This window comes from Stegodyphus dumicola, chromosome 1 (assembly GCF_044657685.1).
Source record: "Stegodyphus dumicola isolate Sdum_Otavi_A_Nest chromosome 1, ASM4465768v1".
NCBI lineage: Eukaryota > Metazoa > Arthropoda > Arachnida > Araneae > Eresidae > Stegodyphus > Stegodyphus dumicola.
In genome coordinates this window covers 85,678,197-85,701,872 of record NC_140768.1, presented here as the reverse complement: position 1 = coordinate 85,701,872, position 23,676 = coordinate 85,678,197, and the positions used below count along the sequence as shown (strand labels likewise).

The 23,676-nt window shown below is 32.2% G+C and overlaps 1 protein-coding gene and 1 long non-coding RNA gene across 4 annotated transcripts in view; one reads left to right on the top strand and one right to left on the bottom strand.

Annotated features, from left to right (window-relative positions):
* The window catches only part of LOC146999133 (cytochrome P450 3A11-like), a 47,685-nt gene extending 27,734 nt beyond the window's left edge, over positions 1-19,951 (bottom strand). The window contains exons 1-5 of one of the 2 annotated variants that reach the window (XM_085817354.1): positions 19,761-19,951; positions 14,618-14,714; positions 14,467-14,516; positions 8,824-8,920; positions 2,397-2,516 (exon numbers count right to left, since the gene is read on the bottom strand). In XM_085817354.1, coding sequence (XP_085673480.1) covers positions 2,397-2,516; positions 8,824-8,920; positions 14,467-14,516; positions 14,618-14,714; positions 19,761-19,816 — 420 coding nt within the window. In that variant the 5' untranslated portion in view covers positions 19,817-19,951. Of the gene's footprint in view, positions 1-2,396; positions 2,517-8,823; positions 8,921-14,466; positions 14,517-14,617; positions 14,715-15,460; positions 15,520-19,760 lie in introns of those variants that run through there. The other variant, XM_085817357.1, reaches the window with a different exon arrangement.
* The window catches only part of LOC146999132 (uncharacterized), a 228,634-nt gene that overhangs the window by 131,682 nt on the left and 73,276 nt on the right, over positions 1-23,676 (top strand). Inside the window, exons 3-4 of one of the 2 annotated variants that reach the window (XR_015041350.1) lie at positions 1,509-1,588; positions 4,405-4,608. This is a non-coding gene — a long non-coding RNA (uncharacterized LOC146999132). Of the gene's footprint in view, positions 1-1,508; positions 1,589-4,404; positions 4,609-23,676 lie in introns of those variants that run through there. The other variant, XR_015041349.1, reaches the window with a different exon arrangement.

The following is a 23,676-nucleotide window of genomic DNA, read 5'->3' as shown; positions in this document are numbered from 1 at the left end:
CTTCTACTTATTTTTATAGCTAATTTGTAAGATTTTAGGATAATTAAGCTGTTATTATGAGCTAAAACTTTACTTCTCTTTTCCGTAGACCAAAAATGCAAATGAATAGTAGGGTGTTCAAGTCCAGGGTTTGCATGTTTTAAAGTTAGAGCTTCCGGCAGGCTCGTTTGCAGTTACCTACTATCGCCAGCTCTGACAGAGTTTGTTCCGTCTGTAGCGACCTCGCTAGCTGCCGTTAAAACTGAGCCGTTAATTATTTAAACTAGCTTAAGTAGATTATTTTAGTCATAATGTCAGAACAGGTTACTTGAATTTAACTTCCTCTTAGGTTATTTAAAATACCCCCAAGTAGCGAAGTTATATTTTGGAGTACAAGTTGTGCCTTCTGTTAATTTAAAGAGTTCTATAAAAGGATTATGTTAACTTTTCTAACAGACTTTGTCATATTAATTCAGACTAGAGCTGTAACTCATCAGTCGGTCTAGTAGGGTCTGAAGGACATTGATTTGAGCTTCTACACAAGCAGAACCTTACAGACTTTTGTCAAAAATTTTTATTTATTCTGCCTAAAATGAGTAATCACTTTTAGTGCTCATTTATGCACAGATCTATTTGTCTCATTCACAGAGAATATGGAATTAATAACGAATTACTAAAGGTCCACTTAATATAAAGCTTCGATTTTCTTGAATTATCAGATAAATGTTTGATCTTTTGTAGCAAAAATAGGTTTTTTTTTTTCCACCCGAGCAAACTGTAATAAAATACCTAAATTTGCTTTTAGAGGAAATCCACTTTTTGAATTATGTTAAAAATTAATCTAAGGCATTTGAGTGTTCACGGGAAATACCCGAAACACTCTTCCTTCTCTTAGAATAATATATAACCACCAGCTAAACGAAAACCTGTTTCTTACATATCATCATTTTAGATTAGCATCAATGTTCAACTCAATATCCTGTACAATACAATTGAGGAACTATATTTTCAAGTGTTGAAAAATTCTTTTAAGTAAGATGGAAAGATGAGTTAATGTTTTAATCTGTAATAATGTGCAATTTCATATTCCGTATGAATCAAGTTACAAAATCGTTGAGGTTTCAAAATTGTACGTTTGAAGAATTAAAGGAAGCATTGTATATTTTAGTGAAATGTACCGAGTTTGAATTCGTTGGCCAGCTGCTAATAATCTCTCGTGAATAGTTATAATTATTGACATTCAAAACTTCATTTGCAAAATTTTGTCATTTACTTTAAACAATAATTACTAATGTTTATCGAGAAAGGATCATCTTTTTATGATACCTTATTTACTTAAAATTCAAACTCGTTAAATTATGCCTAGTTTGAAATTCAATGGGTGCGAACGAGTGTTAATTGCGTGTTAAAAGAAATGATGTAAAAACAGAAGTAGAGCTTTTTTTCTTGTTATAAAAAATTATTTCTAACTAATAAAGTTTAATGACAATAGTATAAAACTTTTCTGTACCCTAATTTTTTTGCTTCAGGTGCTGAGAAATGGACGTAGACACTGCAGTCAAAGAATCTGACAGATCCCATTCGACAAAATAAAAATTGGAAAGAAGAAGTAAGTAGGCAAAAAGAGTTTTTTGGAATACCACCATGAGAAAAATTCATTAGATTTTTTATTCTTTGGCCTTGTTATATACATCATTACGCCAATATAACGGGAATTAGGTACACATGATCACTTTCTTTCTTTTCTTTTTTTTTTTTTTTTTTTTTTCATTATTAGTTTTTTCTTGAAAGCTATGAAAATTTACTTGATTTCTTCCTTCCATTCTTTGCTTGATTTTTTGACAATATTTGATTTCTTGTGTAAATGGTTTGCATGAGTTGTATTTATTATTTCATTTCATCTTTTATAACAGTACGCGAATTCTACATTTGTCTACTCTTATGCTTTCCATTAGACAGCATTTTTACTTATACAGACGTCTGTTTTTTGACTTAATGAGTTTTTAATTCTTAACCTTTTTATTGTTATCAATTAGCTTCTCTTTGTGATATGTAAGAATGTAAGTTTCGTATCTGTCAAACGAGGAAAATCTATCTTAGTTTACCTTGTTGGAATCATTTTAACTAAAATCATGCAGCTCTGCTTAGCTACTCAAAAAAAATCCTCCACAGGATTTACCGCACATTCTTATCTAATGATAATTCAGAAAGGTTTTGATTGCAATAAATTTGTATAATCTCCCGTTAAAATGTTATTTCGCTTATATCTACGTTCGACAAATAAAAAGCAGTTCCTGTAAGTAAGATTTCTCAAAAAAGATTAAATCTTCAGAGGTATAATTTCCAAATGTACTGCAGATTGTTTAGAATTTAATATTTATTGATGTATCATACACATTTTGAGCATTACTACTTACTTTTCTCATTTTCTTCGATGTGAAAGCTGGTGTGATAATAGTTCGCACCCTTTTCCAGGTTTCTCCTTTTAAACCTGTAACCATGTTGTCAAAAGTCGGGTCACCCAAAAGAAATTCTTCCTATAGAATTAAACGATTAGCATATTTTCTCAAAACTCTGATACTTTTTAACAAAAAATAAAAACGTACTGTAAATTGTTTTTCACAGAAAATCGAAAATATCGCAGAAAGTATCGCACAGAAAGTCAAAAAAGTACTTACTAAGCATTGGCACTATTTTCCGTCAATCTTATTTCTAAGAGATAATTAAATCATAGATATTTGAGACGAAATATGCAACTGCAAAGGCAGCGAAGGAATTTTATAGAATATACTTGAAATAAACAGTCTTAACTAGAATAACAATGTTAAAGTAAGATGGATCAGTAAAGCAGTAAAGGAAAAATCCTTACCTTTCATGCAAACGTGAAGGAAAAATTGTTTTTATCGGTAATGTATTGATGCATCTTTTCTGCCAAAAGTACAGTACTCTCGATTATCCGGTTTAGGGATTATCCGTGAGTGGCGGTCCCGACGCACGTTATGCGCTAGAGTTAAAAAACACACATGCACAAGTGAGAGCGTTTCAACGATTACCTCGCATAGTTAGAGGTTATGAAAAAAGTAAGGAATTTAATAAAATTCTTGATAATGTTTGCTGTCTTGGTTGCCATGTATGGAGTAGCAAAATTTTGACCGAATGTAAAACCAATAACATTGTTTCGATCATGGAAAAAGAGTCTTCCTAAGATAGAAATCGGTGATTTATCTATTTGTGAAAGAGTATAGGTAATAGCGGAAGTTGTATGTCGAAAATTGAAAATGTCAATTGGGAAAATATCAAAGAATGATTGAGTGGAGGTCACACGAAACAGAAAAGGTAAATACTAATACTGAAAATACAAGCGAAGAAGATACTGACAATTACATCAGTCCCGAGACAGCAGTGACTTCTCTTGAAACTCTATCGGACTTCATCAACCAAATGGGATTCGAATACGGTTATAGAATAGCAATTCGGAAAATAGGCAATGAAATTAGGCAAATATATTTAAACGTTCTGAAAAGTAAAGTAAAATCAATGTTTTTTTTTTTAGAAACAAATACTGGAAATGTCAATGTGTATAAAAATTGATATTTTGGATTATTCTTATTTTTCAATTATCCATGCCCCGTTTCTCTGGCATTAGCTCAAATAATCGAGAGCACACTGTACCGAAATTTGAAATTAGATATGGAAAAACCCCATTTATTTGAAATAACTGGGGCTAAGCATTCTCACGATTGCTTTCTTTTAAAAAGAATGCTTCTCTTTTTATACAAATCATATTAATGACAATGATCTTTTTAATTATATTTTGCAAAAGATAAACTTCATAACTGTCCTTTTAAACATTTAATTTTAAATCGCATAAAGAAAATAGAGAGAATGTATAATAAGTTATAAAAATAATTTTTAAAGGCTTATTTTTATCACAATTTTGTTGTAACATTGTATAATGAACACAGTTTGAAAACTTAAATACTTTCAAAAAATAGAATCGCATAAAATATAAATTAAAAAAAATCCAGATGTTCTAGAAATAATCATAGGTAATCAGTCTGCTGATAAATGTCCTCAAAGAATGGAAAAACTTCATTTGGAAAATAAATATTGCAAATTTTTGTTAATTTCTAAAGTTTTAAATTTTTCAATATTTTATAACTTATTAATTTTCAGAAAACTCTTTTAATGCAAAATAAAATTTGATGCAATCCAAGAATAAATTATTACTTGAAAGAAAACTCCAAGAAAGTGTCTTCACAGTCCAATACGTTTCCATACTGCATCATTTGTTTACATCATTTATCATTTATAAAATTGACTGATATCATTTATTTACACTATCAAATTAGTAGTTATAATTAAATAAAATAACTTTGTTAAAGAATTACAGTCACTAATTCAATATTAATTTTCCTGTTTCAGTTCTTATGTTTCAGTTCAGCTATGCTACGAGCGCAGATCTTCACTGTAATCCCTCTTGTATTTTCACTTGTATTTTAAATTACTTCCATAAAAACATTATACATAGCACTGATTTTTCTTTTGGAATACAAATTAAGCAAGTGAGAAAAGGAAAATGATATTAAACATATTGTAAAGATTAGATATGGTCTGGCTTCATGATGAAATAAAAAAAAAGAATTGAAAAATAAATATATATTTTAATATGAAACTTAAGTTTGATTCTATTTGCTCCTGTTATAAAATGAGCCTGCAGAAGATTCTTATTCACAAATATATGTTTCATATAGAATTAGTTTTTTTAAAAAAAAGCTCCCTTAACTACCTAAAATCCAATTAAATATAAAAGCTGGTTTGAGAGCCTAAACTCAACTATAATAGTCAACATAATCAGAAATAGTCATAACTATATTCGAAATTGTATCAATAGATCTTGATGAAAAGTAATAGGATAAACTTTCAATGATTATAGGAAAACTAATAATCAAAAGAACTCACAAATTATCACAAATCAAAGGAACTCATAAATTATGTGATATATCTACTCTTAGAGATGCGACAAACCTTTACCTTATAATATAATTCTGTCTCCTCTCATTCCTGGGTTCATCAGAGAAATAATTGTTTTAAATATTCCAGTTTTATTAAATCTTCACTATTTAATGGTGTTACACCTTTCTTCAAAAGTTTAGTTCGTAGTTATAAATGGGAAGGTTCCAACAGGTGGATTAGCGGTGCAGTTGTTGACTACTGACACTACTTTGTGAACTCTCCTCGGTTATTTAATTTAAGGCCCTAGGCTATCCTTATCTTATTAATAATAAGGTAGCGCTTTCGCTGCTCTGTCTCAATATTTATTATTCTCAAAATAAAATGTTACCACAGGTTTTACTAGAATGGTCGAAATATAAGAGCGTTCTCTTTACAAACTTGAGGTAAATACCCCAGTTATCTAAAAAAAGATATTTTTTACATTTTATTTATAATTTATTAATTTTTATTTTAATAATTTACATATCAAATTCTATAGCAGCTACAATAAAGTTTTTTAAACTACATTTTAAACACTTAATTACGTGCATCTTTTGTGTCACGTACAGTTCTAATTAATGGATAATCTCTCGCCATACATTCCTCAGAATTTCTGAGTTTTATTCAAATGATTTACATATCAAATGGCGCGTAACTGATCGCATAACAGGATTTTTATATTAGTAGTTGCGTATCTAAATCTAAGTTTGTACATGCAAAGGTTTACTGGTTAGTTTAGTCACCTTATGCAACTTTGCCAGATTTCATTATGTGAGGGTTTGAAAAAGACTAAGTTTACATAAATAAATTACATTGCTTAACTTAACCGACGAATTTCGGTGGCATTTACAATGCTTCATATTCAGTGGAAGTTGAAGTATTTTAAAAATTAGTGTTATTTCAAAGCACTTTGAATTTACGCATAACCTGCATTTTAAAGAAACTTGGTATCCCAATTTTTTGCTAAAAAAATACAAAAAGGCTTTTAAAAATTTTTAAAGCCCTTTAAATGCCACAACCCCTCAGCTTTTACCTTTTTACTTATTAATTGTTTTAGTAACCTATTAAAAATCAACGTAGGAGAGGAGGAATGTAATTAAATATGACCGCAATTATCAGCAAACTCTGTTTATATGTTAATCCATTTTAGTTCAAAACTTAGTTTAAAATAAAGGGTCTTTTACACCCTTCTTAAGTCTCTGTTGTACTTAGACATAGCGATAAGTCACGTTACGTCTGAAAAGGTTTGATCACAATTCACAGTAGTGAAAGATATTAAAACTTATAAATTTAAGTCAAGAATCGAACTTGAAATAGAATTTATTCTGATTGATGTAAGCTGAAGAGATGAATGCTTAATGAGTTTTTATGTAAATGTCAAGTATATGCGACGTAAAGCTTTTTTAAGATTTGAATTCTCTGTATATGTCTGTAATAACTGATACTAAATACTAGAAACATGGCAAAGATCAAATTTTCGACAATAAGTTACTGCAAAATAAAAATTTAGGGAACGTGTTAGACCAAATATTAATTATTAAGATTTAGATAAAACATTTTATGAACTCATTTAATTTAAGTTTTCTTCCCGATCTTATTTCAGTAAATCTCTGCTTTATTTTCCTCTCTCGTGTTTTTTTGCAGCATTCACCTCATCGAACTTCAAAGCCTTTTTAGGCAAGTTTTAATTGATTGACAGCTCCGTCGGACCATATGCTTGCACACCTATAATATATCTGTCTTCGTGTTTTCCTTATTAAATGTTGCCTTTCAAAATTGTTTCATTTTCATTCAAGCATACTTTTACGTTAGATATTTACACTTGTTTTAATAAACGTGAATATTTTTAGTAAATATAAATCCATGATTTAATAGGTCCTGCAGGCAACAAACATACAGGTGCTATATTAGCCAAATGCAAGAAGTTTAATGCTTTTTAATATATTTCAGGCTGGGTAAGTGATACATGAATTTTAACAACGATTTATATTGCAATGATTAAGGGAATTTAGAGTCGGATTTTTAAATATACCAAGGTGCTTTTAAATGCAATTTACAAAAAATATAAAATTGCCGGATGTAAGTTCCATTCACATTATCACTGGACTATTCAATACTTTTCAAAATGAAATAGTTATGCATGTTGGTAAAATACAGACTCTGAATGCCCCAAAGTGCTCAGTTTTTCAAAATAGTTCAACGAAGTTAAAAGCTTTGGTTCACAATATCGAAACTTAAAAATTAATTACAAATTTGAAAAATAATTAAAGATTGAGCCCATTCCTTACAGCCAAAGAGCTTAGGTTATCAAAAACCAAATTTGAAAATGCTTTCGTTCAAACTTATTTGGTTCTATTGTTTTTTGCCCAAGTTCGTTTGACATTTAAGGCTTTTTACCACAAAAAGTAAAACTTAGAACGCCCAGAATATTTAATGCAATTGACCTTGGTAATCTTTAGTAACACTTCTAGAAGAGGTAAAAAATATAACCATTGATGGCAGGTGCAATTAAAAATGAATTCTGGAATCAGCACACTCTTCATCACTGGAAATGACTCTTATTTATCTTAAAAGAAGGAAGGAATCCAGAATCCTTATTTGCATTGAGACTACAATCTATTACACAAGAGATTATATATTACCTTAGTTCTTATACAGATTTAAAGGGAGACTATATATAATTTAACAGAAGGGGGTAGCTTAGCTTAACACTCTAAAACGCTTACGTTGTTAAAGATTAAAACAAAATTTTAAATCATTTAAAAATCAGTGTAACTTAATGTCAGCGCACTTTCATAATCATTTTTAACTCATTCCCATCTACACTGGATAACAAAAAGAATAATTTCGCAATGAAGTTGAGCAAAAGGAAGGGGGGGTAACATTTTAGGAAATGTTTAAAATGTTTCCTAAAATAATAAATAAATTTTCCTAATAAATTTTTCTAAAATGCAAACGTTTTAGGAAATTTTCCAAAGAAGTAAATTTTACAGTAATGCAATAGGAAAATTTTCCTAAATTACTTAATCATGCTTATTAGTCAGAATTCCAGGATTTGCAATAGATTTTGTGGAAAAGAGCAAAGTAGAAACTGATTTGATAAGACTTCACACTCACTTTATTAAGATACTTTATAATGTATTTTCCCCACCTTTTCGCATTCCTTTGTGGTGTAACTCGAAGTATACTCAACGCGTATTGGAGATCTCTAGAGTTCAAGTCCCGGCGAGGGCACTGCGCAGCTTTCACGTCTCCCAACATCAAAAATCCTAATGATTCTACAGTAACGCCGAACTTATAAAGGTGATGGACGATAATTCGCCACCACCAGGATTTTGTGACTTGGTCCCTTAATCTCCAGTCGCCCTTAAGAAGGCGGAGTATATAAGGTATTTTCTCCCTTCCTTCCGCATGGCTTTGTAGTTTAATTGGAAGCACACTTGACGCATATTTGAAAGGTCTAGGATTCACGTTCCGACGAGGGCACTGCATATTTTTCACGTCTCCAACATCAAAAATCTTAATGACCATCAACTTCATTTTTTAACAACGATAATCAGATAAATTACACGCAATCTTCAATTCATAAAGAGATAAAATATTTCTTTTAGTTTTACAAAAATGCAAGACTGCATAAATTTCTACCATTCACTGCTTTCTTGTTTGCAGTACCGTATGATCTAATTTTCCATCTTTACATGATTTTGGAAGCAACAAAAACAAGTAGAATTTTCGATTTACTACTCTACCACTAAAGTAAAAGTTACCACTAAAGTTAAAGTAAAAGGAGTTAGCAACAATGAAACACAAAAAATAAAAAAATATTATTCCATCACAGAATTACCTTACCCTTCTATTCGGAAATAGATGAAAGTCCTTTACCAGTACATCTTTCGCGAGCTCTGGATCAGCTATCATAAGCGCAGGTGTTCGCAGTTCAAAGGTTCTGGATTTAAAAAGATAAATAAGCAAAATAAAGTACATAAATCAACCATGGAAGACAATACGACAACAAAATTTATGCAACTCTCTACCAAATAAAAATTTTGCTATTTTATGAACGTTATATCATTTTTATTTCAGAATATAAGCTAGACCAATAATGCAAAAGAGTAACTGGTAGTTAATGTGCTGTTAATTAATGCATCAGAGTTAACAATGTTTCTCAGTTCGCATCGTAACCCATAGATAGTTTTAATAATAAGCAGTGAGTTGGAAGAAACATTTTGAGCGTAGTTAATAGTTTCATTTGTTATTTTAACAAAATATATATTATTTGTCCGTTATGCTTTTTTAATATGACGATGAAATAATCAGACACTAGTGTGAAAGAAGAAAGATTATAGGGAGGAGGGGGAATATGAAGGTGGCATGTATGCGAGAAAGTTAAGTGGAAGGAAGTGACAAAGAACCGCAGACTTTTATAAGATTTTCCAAGAAGAAATGTTCATCTCGGTTCATACAAGATGTTATGGAGCTTCGCTGTATACACGGCGAATTTTTAAACCCACGGCAACAAGCTTTTAAGCAGATAGACATTCGAAGCTATACTAGAAATTCGTAAGTTTCATGTGATAGTACGTATGATAATTTAAAAATATTATTTTATTTTGTTTTCTGACATGAAAATCATGTTACGTATTTTAATTTAAAATAATCTGTACGAATTTCAGTAGTATTTATTTAACTGTGGTGATAGATCAAAAACTTTACCGACGGACTTTGCATGATACAGTTTCTACAGATGGCCTCACAAAACATAAGTAAGTTTTAGAAATATATATTCAATTATCCGGAAAAACCTTTTCTCGGGATTCGAAACGGCCCCGTTGCTGCTGAATGAAATGGCATTCATCTGTTAATTTTTAATTATTTAAATTACATTTTTATTTTGCTTCGAGTTATAATATTCAAGACAGGGAGTAGGGTATAAAATGTGGCCCCTAAACCGTATTTTATAAGATGCATCTCGAAAAATACGCATGCTAATACATTGCAGTAACTATTATTGTGATGCACTCAATAAGGTCTACATTTAAAAAAAAAAATAATTTTGCAATTCTAATTCTGCAAAATTTAGAAGGAATTTTCTCCTTCCTTACCGCATGCTTTCGTGGTGTAGGAAGCACGTCCGGATAGCAGTCGAAAGGTCTGGAGTTCGAATCCTGGAGAAAACAAAGTTAATTTCTTAAGTTTCTCGCTTCGGTATACATCTAATGACTCTAAAAGTGATGTCTGAACCCAAACCTGGTAGAGGATAATTCGTCACAATCAGGACTTGGCGACTAGGTCCTTTCCTCAAGGAATTTTCTTCTTATCCTTACCACTTGCCTTCGTTGTGTGACTGGAAGCACGTCCGGTTAGCAGGTACAGATGGAAGTTGGCGGTACACCAGAATTTCATCATTGGTCACACAGGTATAATCCCGCCGCATTAACTGTGAAATTCCGCCCAAATTTTGACAGACAGCATCCGAGGCTTTGCCAGCTCTCTTGTCCTACCACAACCTCTCGAGAGGATATTCGGCTTGCTATGTATTTTGAGCACCCCTTGCCTCACAGACACTGTACGCTTACAGCCATCTTTGGTATTCGAACCCAGGCCCACTGGAACTGCAGCCAACTACAGCCAACGTCAGCGCACGTCCGGATACGAAGCACGTCCGGCTAGCAATCGGAACATCCAGATTTCGAATTCCGGCGAAGGCAAAGTTGATTTTTCTCATTTCTTGCTGTCATCCCGATAAACACTTAATCACGGTACACAGTTATAGGCAGCTAACGGATCCAGAATTCAAATGCCTACAGGAAAATACTGACATTTGGTGAATGGTGTGACATCCGGAATAAAATTTATATTCTACTTTGTAGAATTTTTTTCCAGTTTGTCATTATTTGTTTGCTGAAGACTGTTTCGAGGGAATGGCTTCATGGGCTTAAAGAAAAAGATCTCTGAACTAAACAAGTTCAGCGACTATTACTACTTTATATTATATCTACTTTGTAGTTTATGTCATCATAGGCTTTAAGAAAACAATGTCTGAGATTAGAAATCCAGCGACTATTTTATAGCATATTTACTTTTAATTATACATTTCATAGTTTATCTACTTTATAGTCTTCTCGATTTTTAATTTCTGTAGTAACATGTTTGTATTTATTTCTGTTATAGGCATAGTTATAGGCATGCTACAAAATATATTGAATGAAAGAAATCGAAAAAAAATTGATTTAATGAAATTCTTTCTTTCTTTTATTTTTCTGAAAATTTGTTCTGGAATGAAAGCGAGCCAATCTAGAATACTTTGACATTTTCCTCTTGCAATTATTTACCTTTAATTTTTAATTAAATAATTACTTGGCTATTATTATTGTTATAATTACTAAATTCAAAAAACACATTTTTACTTATCATGAAAAGCAATTGTAGTGCACTCAGTCAACAATCAGTTGGAAACAGACATGGATTGCCGGCATGCGGCAAGGCATAGGCATAGTATAATGAACAAAGTCAAATGGTCGTAGTCAAAGAAAATGGTCCTTTTTTTTCCTTCCCTTCCTACTGCGACGAAACTTCATATCATGTGAAAATTATATTTAAATACATACGAAGGGCACTTGAGATCCGACAAATCCTTGAACAAGCACCGCATTAAGTGCGACACGCAAATGCGGAAAGTAGGCTCAAGGTCTTGGAGATAATTTTCTCGTCTAACTGGCATCGCAGTGCTTGTGCTTGAGAGTAGTGACGTAATTTCGTAAGGAAAGATCTCTTTGATTAATTCAGTTGGTCTTCCCTTTCTCTCGAGAAATGGTTTTTCATTCTAGATAGCAGGTTACTGACTAGAAAAAAATCTTTAACAAAATATAATAGCCGAATAGAACACGAGACGAACGAATGCTTTCAAGTATAAATAATTACAATATCAGCCAATTATTCTTTGATAAAAGAAGACACTCGAAATCATAAAATAAGAGACATCGAATATTTCTTTTTACTCTTATTAAAGTAAAAAGTAGGATAATGCGTATAAGAAATGGTAATAGTAAAAAACGTTTTATTCTCTACGATAATTTTCTCTCGTTTCGTATGTCTTTCAGTAATAGGGCAATTTATAATCGTGCCTATAGTATATTTTTCTGTAAATTATGAACCAGTAAGGTATTTTATGTTAATTAACCAATTATTATGATTTAAACTTCACTATAACTAATTTCTCATTTCCATAGTCCTTATCATAATGGAAATTATTAGGTTGAGTATTTAAATCAAGGGTTGTGAATGTTTCAGGGTTAAAGCCTTTGACAGTGTCGATTGCAATATACATTGGATCACCCAACTCTGCCAGTACTAACCCCGATTTCAGCGATATCTCTAGTTTACATGAAAGTGTGCCAATGGCCATCTTAATAGGCTAACTCGTGTAATTTCTGGCTATATTAGTCCAAATTAATTTTATTTTATACTAAATACCCAAAAATGGCAGATGTTATCTGTAGGCACAAATATTGCCTTCTGCTTAATCTAAAGATTTAATAAAAATGTTGTTTTAACCTTCACAGGACTCTGCTATAATAATTCATACTCAGTGATAACCCACTTGTCATTTTGGTACGGCCTAACATAGACGCAAAACGAACCCTGCATATCTATTGACATATATTAGAAATATATATTTACGCATATTAATATCAATCTTAGAAAACAAGAATTGATTGAATCCGTGAATTCATAACTTTTAAAAGAAAATATCATTTAGGTGAATTTTTATTCTATATTTTTAACTTATCTTAATTCTATATAAGTTAATGCTTGAATGATTCGCAAATGTCCTCTATTTCATAGCTTTTGGTAGGGAGTGAACCATTCATTTCATTATTAATGTCAGAAAGCGGCATTGCTCTATATCAGGGGTTCTCAACCAGGGGAATACCATGGTTTCAGGCGTGGAATGTGGTCAACCTTTTATTTAGATGTTAAGTATTTACTTTTAATTTATGAATATAAAAATTTCCTTTTATTCAAGTTTGGGTATTTTTCAATATTTTCTACACGTTTGGTGTTTAATGTATAAAACACGTTAAAATATCATTTAAATATAGATAAATATATATATATTTCAAGTTTTGGAAAGGAGGCGGACTGATCTTCAAGTAATGTTGAAAGGGATGCGTGAAGCAAAAAGGGTTGAAAACCCCTGTTGTATAGCATATCGAAACTATTGAAACAGAATTAAGAGCTTCTGCTAAATAACTGCAGTATAGAATTTACAGCTCAAAATACTTACAAATAATGAATTCATTTTAGGTATGTTTTGTATATATCATAAAATATTTTATATGTATTAGATGTAAAACTACAACATTACTCTGCTGCTTTGGGTGTTAGTAATAGAGCCAACTGAAATAAAATATCGGACACGAAGTCCAAATTATGTTTAGAATTTTTTACTATCTTGTGATTGCTTTTAATTCAACACTTAAATTTTAAAATATTTAAATATTCTTTCTGCTTCCAACCACTGCCACGTATTTTTTCAATTTCTTCCACCTCTGAATTAGAGAATAATTTAAAATGAATCTTTCACATTTTATCGCCTAAACAATTCTATTGTTTAAATGTGTCTTGCTCTCCCGTTTCGAACTGGTTTCACTCACAATCACATCTGTGGCAGTTGTTGAAACCCCATGGACTAGGATTCGGGCATTCTTCGACGTCATTAAGAGGGAACCGACAGAATTTTTTATAGTGTATTAAAGTTTATTCACGCCAAATTTGGTGCGCATTTGTACAGCGACCTAGAAAACACTGCGACTTGAAATATAATATATACTTATACGTATTGTTAAGAATTTTGTATTTATTTAGATATTTTTAGTAGAATTGTAATTAAAATTGTTTTATTTTCCCGTGCAATGAATGCAGCACGAGACATATTTTGAGAGAAAGCTACGCGGTAATATTAAAAATATGGAAGCACGTGCATTTAACATTTAATAAATAGATATCTCGTAATTTATATTGAATTGAATAAATGTCATTGACTGCTGTGTTAGCTGTAACCGTAATTCTACTCTTTTCGTTTCCAGAAATCTCGAGAAGCAAAGAAATTACTAGAACTCTCTCGCGACCGATTAAAAGATTTAGAAAGCCGGAGAGAGACAGCTCAGTTGCTTAGTTTCTGCTATTGCGAGTAGTTGTTTAATTAGCTGTTGTTGTTTTTGCGAGTTATCTTTCTCTTTACATTGCGTTGCGTTTTTAGTAGTTTAAAGTATAACTACTGGTTATATTCCGTGATATTTCGAACACTTGAATGAATAATCTTGTACGAAAATTCCAGCATTCTGTTATATTTCTTTTGATTAGAATAAATTTTATTTACCTTTTATCGGACTTGTGCATTCATTTTATTACGACCCTGTACGCACGAAACAATACTTTGAATTTTATGTACATATAGATAATAATCTTGAAAATCATAAATATACATACCCCACAATTTTACCTCGTTTTCTTCCTTCCATTACCACTTCATGAGCTGGCTGCCAACAGAAATTGAGCATTAGAATCGAATTTCAGAGGATTAAAAAGTTTGCATTTCTAATGCAGCATAGAAATGTTATAAATGAAAATTAAAACTGACCTTGTAAACCATGTTGCGAATTATACCAATAATGCTATCACGAGGAATATATGGAATTCCACGATTTTTCCAGTAATCATCATTTTTTCTGATGTACCTAAAGAAAATATTAAGGTAAATTTGAAACATTAACTTTATTAATTGTAAAATTGTAGCATTAGTCATTGAAATTGCAATAACGGATATAAATTTTGCGATTGGTAAAATTACGAAAACTAAGGAAAAAGAATTTCTATTCGTAACTATTCAAAGAAACTTTCCAAGAGCTCAGAAATCAGTTAATAAAAAATGCAAATTTCTACTTCGTTATGTATCTTTAATTATATTTTAAAACCCTAAAAATTAAGCTCTTCCTTTCGGTAGTAAATCCAGATGACAAACTAAATACTTTTTGAATTGTAAGTTGTAGACCTATTAATCAACATGCACTTTACAATTTATAAAAGTCTAAGAAATTTCTAAGAGCTTAAAAATCTGCTGATAGAAGATTCAGAGGATTTCGTCTTGTTAAAATAAGTATGATTTTCTTTTAACCAGATAAAAATAAAGCTCTTTCTTCCTTTAATATGCACAAGATTTAATATGCACACATTGAATTTCAAAGAGTTTGCATCTCTTGATATTTTAGTATGGTTAAAATTTAAAAAATTAAGAGGGTATACGTTCAGACTAATATTATTTTTGACATTCTGTCTACCATTTTTTTGTGTGATTGGGTTTAGTAGAATTATATTGACCGTAAAATTTTAAACAAGTATCGTAGAAGAAATTCCCAAACAGTATTTTTCATCGGCAAACAAAAAGTAAAATAAAATAAAAAATTATTGTGTGATCATAACTAACAGAAATATCATTAACAAAATTGTTTCAGGATTGTATATAAACATTTCTCTAAACAGATATGCACCGCGTCTATTGAAAGTTCATACACGGCCTTCTTTTTTCACCCGTTGATTGTAAACATATACTTCCAGTGGCAAAACCGTTTTAAACGAAACAAAGGTTCATCATTTACAATACTTGTCTCAAACAGTGATACACAACATTACTTAACTCTCGGTGGTGTTGGCCGTGAGCTGTATCTAACTGAAAACAGGTAACCTGCTCTGTCTTTGGTTATCAGTGTAAATCAAGTGATACACCCACATAAATTTGCAGACAAAACGTGTTGATCCTACAATGGCGCCAAAACTGTTCTTTCATGTGCTTCAAGTAGAATGATGACGTCAAATTATATCATAGGTCATCTTCAGAACGACATCAGTACGTTCTTCATTAGTTACATAACTTAATATAATAATCTAGTAATGCAATAAATCTTCTGTTGTGGACTGTAACTACAAAATAATGAAATTAATTTCTTTTGAAAATCATCTTTCAATTATTCATAATGTAATTGCTCAGTTAGCAGTCATTCAAAAGTGAAATGAACATCAATTTATCAAAACATTTATATCAAGAAAAAAGAAAAAGCTATATCGGCGCATGCGCGTTACAGGATTCGATGTTAGGCAGTGATGGTGAAGGAGAAACTTTTCCCTTGGCAGACTGTCAGGGAACAAGATTAATGTTGTAATGCGATAAAACATCTGGTTACGTAATAAATGAAATACGTATAATTTCTTTATTATTTCTTTAATTATATGTATTACTGCTTTTCGCGTACGGTATTTGTTATCTGTTTTTCCGTTTTTATCATGGTTGACGGGCGGTACCTCAGGTGGCGAATGGTTGTTCTCCTGTTACGGGAATACCCTTCATTTTATACATTTTAGGCCATAGAGAAATGGAAATAAAAGATTAAAAAAAATTATCTGGTCATACTTTATCTTGTCGTAATTAAATATTAAGAAAATGTTTCCTTCTAATCTACGTATTAAAGCGCAATTGCGTGACATTACGCTTCCCTCAATGTCTTTTCCGAACAATCCAACAGTGTAAAATTACATTAATTTTTTTTAAATATCTGTTTGATTTTAAAATCCGATCTCTCTATCCCTTAAAACTGTGGGGCTGTTAAAAGTGAGCGATTAAATATTTAATTTAGCTACCAGTCTTAATGAACAATAATGAACAAACAAAATTTCTGCAATTACCAGCTTCAGCGTTAAGCAAAGGTAACATGATAGAAATTCAAAGCTAAATAGAATTTTTAAAAATAATAGACTTTGTGAAAAACGCTGTAAAACTTATTTTTATTCCAAAAATATAGTACGCAAAATTTCAAGAAAATCTTATTGGTATGTGATGGCAATATTTGAAACGGTTTAAACAAATTAGCGCAGAAAAATAAACTAAACAAAAACCATGTGTTTTGATGATAATTTTCTAGCTTCGAGAAAGTATCCGTCGTCGAATAATACATAAATAAATAATTCATTATTCCAACTAGAGATAAAGTTTACATCAGCGGTTCTCAACCTTTTGACTAACGAGTACCATCTAAACAAAAATTGAAAACCTTTAAGTACCGCCACTACAAAGTACTACTACCACCACCATTCTTGAACAAAGCTCAGATCTACGAGCGCTAGAGAAAAAAATTCAATCAGGATGCTGGGGTTTTAATTTTTGAATTTAATAGTTAAAAATACTTTGTTCTTTGCGTACCACCTATTTTTCACTTAAGTACCACCGGTTGAGAACCCTTGGTTTACATGTAAATACTTAGCCCCTGACAACAGTTCTTTTTTTTTTTTTCAATCACGTGCGGGGTCGCTACAGCAATACTTCTCCTTTTCAGAACTTTTCGTTCATAATTTGACAAATTAATTTATTCACGAGACGGAAAATTTTTAATTTTGTCATTGTACAACATATCTTCATCTCTATAGGAAATTTAAGCTTTTAATTTAAAATGAAAATTTGCAGCTATTTACTTAACATAGCATCATTGTTAATAATCGTAATTTGAAATAATAAGTGGTGAAACAGAATCAAATTTTAAATAATATTGGGAATGTTTTCCAGCACGCAAATATGCACTGCGGAAACAATTTCAGTTGCTCATGTTTAACCACATTTTGTCAAACGAATTTTGACATTTGAAAGAAAGAGATTTACTTTACAACACTGTATTGTGAAATTTGCAAAAATGTATCGTTATCATTAAGTACAAAGTGTCTGAAATGGAACTATCACGCTACCAGATTAGAACCATCGTTTACTTCGAGTTCTTTTGCAAAACGTCAGCTAGAGAATGTCACCAATTCATGTGAACAGATTTAGGTACTAATGTTGTATCATATGGACACTGTGAAAGTTTAGTACCGAAAGTTCAAAAACAAGGACTATGACATTCAAGAAGCAGAGCATGTTGGCTGGCCTACTGATGCTGATGAGGCCCGCTTGCGAGAACTTGTGGAAGAAGATGAGTATGCAACCATTCGAGAGCTTGCTAAAGAGTTAGACGTTATGGCATGTCCATTAGTCGCGCTATGCATGGCATAAACTTGACGTGCAAGTTGAATTAATTGCTGGGTACCGCATGAGCTGATTCAATTAGGACAGATATGTGCGGGCCCGCACTAATCTGTTCGATTATCAAAGCAAGGACAAAATTCTGGACCGGATCATCATGTGTGATGAAAAGTGGATTTACTTCAACAGCACAGGCCGAAAAGGGGGGTTGACCTGCGCCCTGTGAGCCCGTCGATAGCATTGCAAAGCGTAATTTGACTAACAAAAAGGATCATGATTTTATCTGGTGAGATTATCGTGGTTATTATCTGCAAAGAAATACACACACACAGTATTGCTATTGCTGGTGCTATCTTCCTTCCATTCTGCCCAATACGTGCGAAATGAAACCGACCTGTTTTTGGACTCGCGGCCAACAAGTTTCTAGAGCCGAAGACTTTGAAAATGTATCAAAACTTTGGCAGAAGATTACAGATTTGGTAGGTGATTACTACTCACACCAAAGGTATTGCTTTCTATGTTTCTTTTTCTAACTTTGTTAAGAACTTTGTTAACTTTGTTTGTTTAACTTTTGTTTTCTAACTTTGTTAACTTTGTTTTATTTTGGTTGAACACTTTCGTTACAATCAAGTATTTCAAACTTTTCGATAGGCAGGGAGAAAACTGTCATTTTGTAGATAAGTATGCAATGCATTGTGTAAAAAAATAATGTCATTTGCTAATTATACTAGAGATGCAATTTTTTATAAAAAATTATGTATTATATATTGCTAAAATCATATATATTGCTTATAAAAAATTTTATATATTGCCATCTTATATATATTGCTTACCAGAAATATATTGCTAAAAATAAAACAAAGAAAAATATTTTAAATGTAGGTACATTGACTTTAATCGTTCAGTTTAAAAATAATTAAATTTAAATTCTTTTCCTGTAAAATTGGCCACAACAGCCAGGAGTAACAAATTCTTAGAAAACAGAAGAACTTTAATTTCGCCTAGAAAAGCTAAATTAACGTTCTTCTGATTAAGATTGATAGTTGCTATCAAAACTTGCTATCTAGCATACTGTTTGGGAAATAAGTTCAATGGTAACGTGAAAATTTCAAAGGACAAGGCAATAAATAGCCTTAATTTTAAATGTTGGAAATTAAATTTTTTTAAATTTAATGTACGAAATTCTATAGCATTACTAGGAAAAAGAGGTTCCTTATATGAATAATGTTTAAAATAGCGTTAAACAGCATGAGTTTTAAGTTTTTGTGAATATTTATGTTATAAATGAAATATTAATCCCGTAACAATTGCAAGATGATGACGAGCGGGCCATCTTGGCTTTATAAAATGGTACAATACAGAAAATATGTTATATAATATTGTAGAGAAATTAGGTTATTTAAGCAGGAGAGATAAAAAATGAGCAACGCCTTCGCCGGGACTCGAACCACGAGCCTCTCGGATACGCGCCGAGCATGCTGACCACTACACTACGAAGGCGTGCTAAGAAGGCGGGAGAAATACCTTATAATATTACGCAAAAATGAATAGATTTAGATGCAAGATGTGAGCCAATGTTTTTGGTATAAAGCTACCAGTCAATTTGTTTAATGATAAATTGCAAAGAACTGATTTGTAAAACCTTTCAGCAGATTTTGAACACAATAAAATGAAGCTCCTTAAAACGAGACATACACATTACTTCACGTAGAATTTTACTCACCAAAACAATAAAGCGATGGTAACTACTGCAAAGGAAACGGCGATCGGTATCCACATCTTGAAACACAAAGCACGAAAGTGAAATTAGATGAGCCTCAAGGACGGCATGTTTTGAACAAAACCACTTTTCTGCTAGGACTTCAGTAACAGGAAACGACGTAACGCCTTGCAAGAAAAGTTACTCTTTGGATGCCGTAATTAGATACTAAAAAAAAAAAAAAAAAAAAAAAAAAAAAAAACGCGTAACTGTTCAAGTGCTTTGTATCCGTGAAATATCTGGTATGCAACTATTATCGGGCACCACTGATAAAAAAGTATATGAAGTTTCAAATGTATTTGAAAGATAAATTCGGTTTCTGAGTAGGATTTAAGTTCCCTATTCCCCATTTTTATCTTGTTTTTGTATCTGCCGTCTCATTTGTGGTTTGAAATAATTTTTATGTTTCAACATTTTGGAAACAAACAATAAAACAATATTTCATAAACCAGTTAAGAGACATAGAATGAAGATCACTTTTGACTTTATTTCCTTAACTATCGATTATAAATATATACTTTTAACTGCAAAATTTCCCTAAATAGTGTAGAGAATATGATGAAACCAATATACTAAATACTAAAAGGCAGAACAGTTTTTAAAATAAAATATACAATTTCGTTTTATATTTTCACCGCAGAGTAGAAACAATGATTAGTGATACGTGTATTATAATCTAGGCAGTTAAATGCAAACAGTTCCTGTACTTTTAACATTGCAAATTCGCCAAGAAATAAGACTATTAATTTTCTGACTTTTCAGAACATGTTTTCGATAGAAATAAAATATTCCCTAAAATTTTCCCTAAAAGTTTCTCGAAATACGAGGGAGCAAACACTAAGCAAATACGGAGTAACGGGGGGAAAACTTTGTGAGTACATTCGGCTGAAAGCTTTGTAATTGGCCTCCGTTGTTCGCATCTCACCGAATTTGGGTCGTAGAGGTATGAACGTTTTTCTTTTCGTTTGTTGAAGCTTTGACTGCGCATTTTTAAAGGGACTATATAGAAATTTAATTTTTTTATTTTCAAAATCGCAAAACTCCGGTATACTGTAATATCAAAATACCAGTAATAAAACTTTTATCAGAAAATGCTGCGCCTTATTTTTAAAAAATGCTACGACTGGAAGTGCATGTCTATGACCAATACTTACGGTAATTATGTCTATATCCTGCTTTTACAAACGCTTTTCTGTGCAGAATATATTTCTTGGAATGGCCGAAAAATGCGTCTCTCGTTGCGTTTAACTAGGGCCGGAATCTGCGGACCCCAGAAAGCTTCGACATCACGATTAATAACTTTATTTAATGGCTGATTTAAATATGCAACAAGACGCATCTGAAAACACATAGAAAGTAATCATAAAAGCTGAAGGCGCAGTTGCTTATGAATAAAAACGATGATAAGATGCGACAAATATAACACTGAATGTTAATATACGATTAGATATTAAGACGATAAAAGAGCCCACCAGCGGCCGAGCGGTAAAGTCGCTGAACACTGGTAGTTCGGTCCGAGGTTCGAATCCCGCGAACGGGCTGGCTGCATGGGTGTTTTCGTGGTTTCCCCCATGTGTAACGTGTATACGAGCCAGTTTCCCTTAGAAAGTCCTCCACGAAGGCATCCCTTGCCTTAGGCAGATAGCCATAGTGTACTTTGCCATAATTAAATACACACACACACACATTAAGACAATAAAATATCAATATGTGACCTTCTCTCATGCACTTTTTCTTACTGCATTTGCTACGCACAGAATATTTTGTTTGTGTGTGTATTTCTTCCGATTTAAATTTAAATTAGTTTAACGTACCACTGCTATTGGCTAACCCTGAAGTCTCCTAGAATGCTCATTTTTTCCCAGTTTGATACCAATTACATTTTAGTTATGTCATTTTTTTTTCTGTTAGCTATATACAGAACTGATAACCATTAAGCAAAATAAGGGGCATCAAGGAAAGGCGTAAAAAAAAAATTTCCCTTTTTTTGGTTTTACCATGGAATGTATGAAATTGCAGCTAAACCAAGACAGAAAAAGAAAGAATGGGGGGGGGGGGGAATAGGTGTTATACACTATTGAATGAATGTAAGGACACGAAAACCATCTAAGCACTTAGGACCTCTAGAAGTCTAAATCCGGCTCCGATTATATGTTTTTCGTATAGTTCTTTTTGCGGCTTTATTTTAAGTCTGAAATGCTGTTGTGAATGATTTGATAGTTTGCTTGAATAAAGATCTGGGAAATGAGCATTCCCAAAGCTTCAGTTTTATGAAGCTTTGGGAATGCTCAGTTCTTTTTCCCATATAAAACGGCTATTGCGTTTTTACATTACGTCATTTTGATTTACGAAAGGTTTCATGGGAATACCGTACTTTCGTAAATCTAGAGAGGTAACTTAATCGCAGCTATATTAATTGTAAATATTTGCTATTATGGAAATGTAGTGCCACTAGCAAAAAATTTGCTAGTGAAAAACTGCTGGGAGCCACATACAAGAATATAATCCGCTAACTCGTAATACAGTAAAGCTATTTACTCCCTTGTTTAGATAACTGAACTCCCCTTCAGACTGATTTTATGTGGTGTTGAGTACTATGATTTTATATGGTGTTATGATTTTCAGTTAATACACATAGAATTAATACAAAAATGATCGTAGAAAATTTTTGAGTATTAGTACTCAAGATGTTACCTTGTGCAAAGGAAGATGAACAGGTAACTAAGCAGTATAATGCAATCTTACTTTTTTCTACTTTCTGCATTATAATGAATAGGTGTATAATAACGACACAAAAATGTATTACTCCCCCATTACCGACTCGCAGTTTATTTCTATTTTATAATTTTTTTCGTATATACTTTTGAACACCAGTATTCTTCCCTTGCATATTAATTTCTTAGTTTAAAAAAATAAACGTGCTTAGTGGATGGATGGCCAACCCGCGGCCCGCCATATGTCAGCCTGTGCCCGCGAGTCAGGTTATATTAAAAAACGTTTTATGTACAATATACATAACACATAAAACAACATAATCTCAATAAAGATACCGTCGTGTTCCGGTTCTGCTTGGTGTAGTATGACGGAACTACGTCAGGCAGTGCTGCAAAACTGATGCCAGCCAATTTGGGCAACCTTGCAGTTGCTTCCTTTGTGTGCATTATTCTTACATGCCCCGTGAGATTTTGCTATCGACGTTATAATATTAATAAGAGTAGAAGCTGCTGTAACCAAGTAAAGTGTAATTTATATTGAATCTTGTTTTCTTTTTAAGTAAAGTAAGCAAATCAAGTTTTTTTCTATTATTAAAGTTTAACACGACAGATAATTTCGTAAAATAATTGTTTCACTTTTACCCTTGAAATCGACCGCATTAGCGGCAAGGTCATAAAAATATTTCATGTTATAGCTTTATCCATCTCTTTATTCTGCAATCTGCTGTCTTGTTCGGAAAGCGTTGCTCAAATTCTGTGTCCAGAAAAGAAAATGGATTTCCCTAAAACAATCGTGTCTGATCTAGTTGTTACTAGGCGCGGAAATGACTTTGAGAAACATATTGAAGGTAATTTGAAAAGTAGAGCACGCAAGTTTATGTTTTATGCTCTAGCACTGGATGAAAGCACAGATAGTATAGTAGATACCGTCCAAATGGCGGTTTTTATCCGGGCTGTTGATGTCCATTTTAGCATAGCAGAAGAATTAGCGACACTTTATTCACTCAAAGATATGACTTTCTTACGAGATTTGTTAGGGGCAGTTACATTGGCATTGGATCGATTCTGCTTACGACTTAACAACCTGTTAGGCTTACAACAGATGGTGCTTCAGCATTGTTTGGGAAACACAAAGATTTAATAAAACTGACTGAAAATGCAGCCTG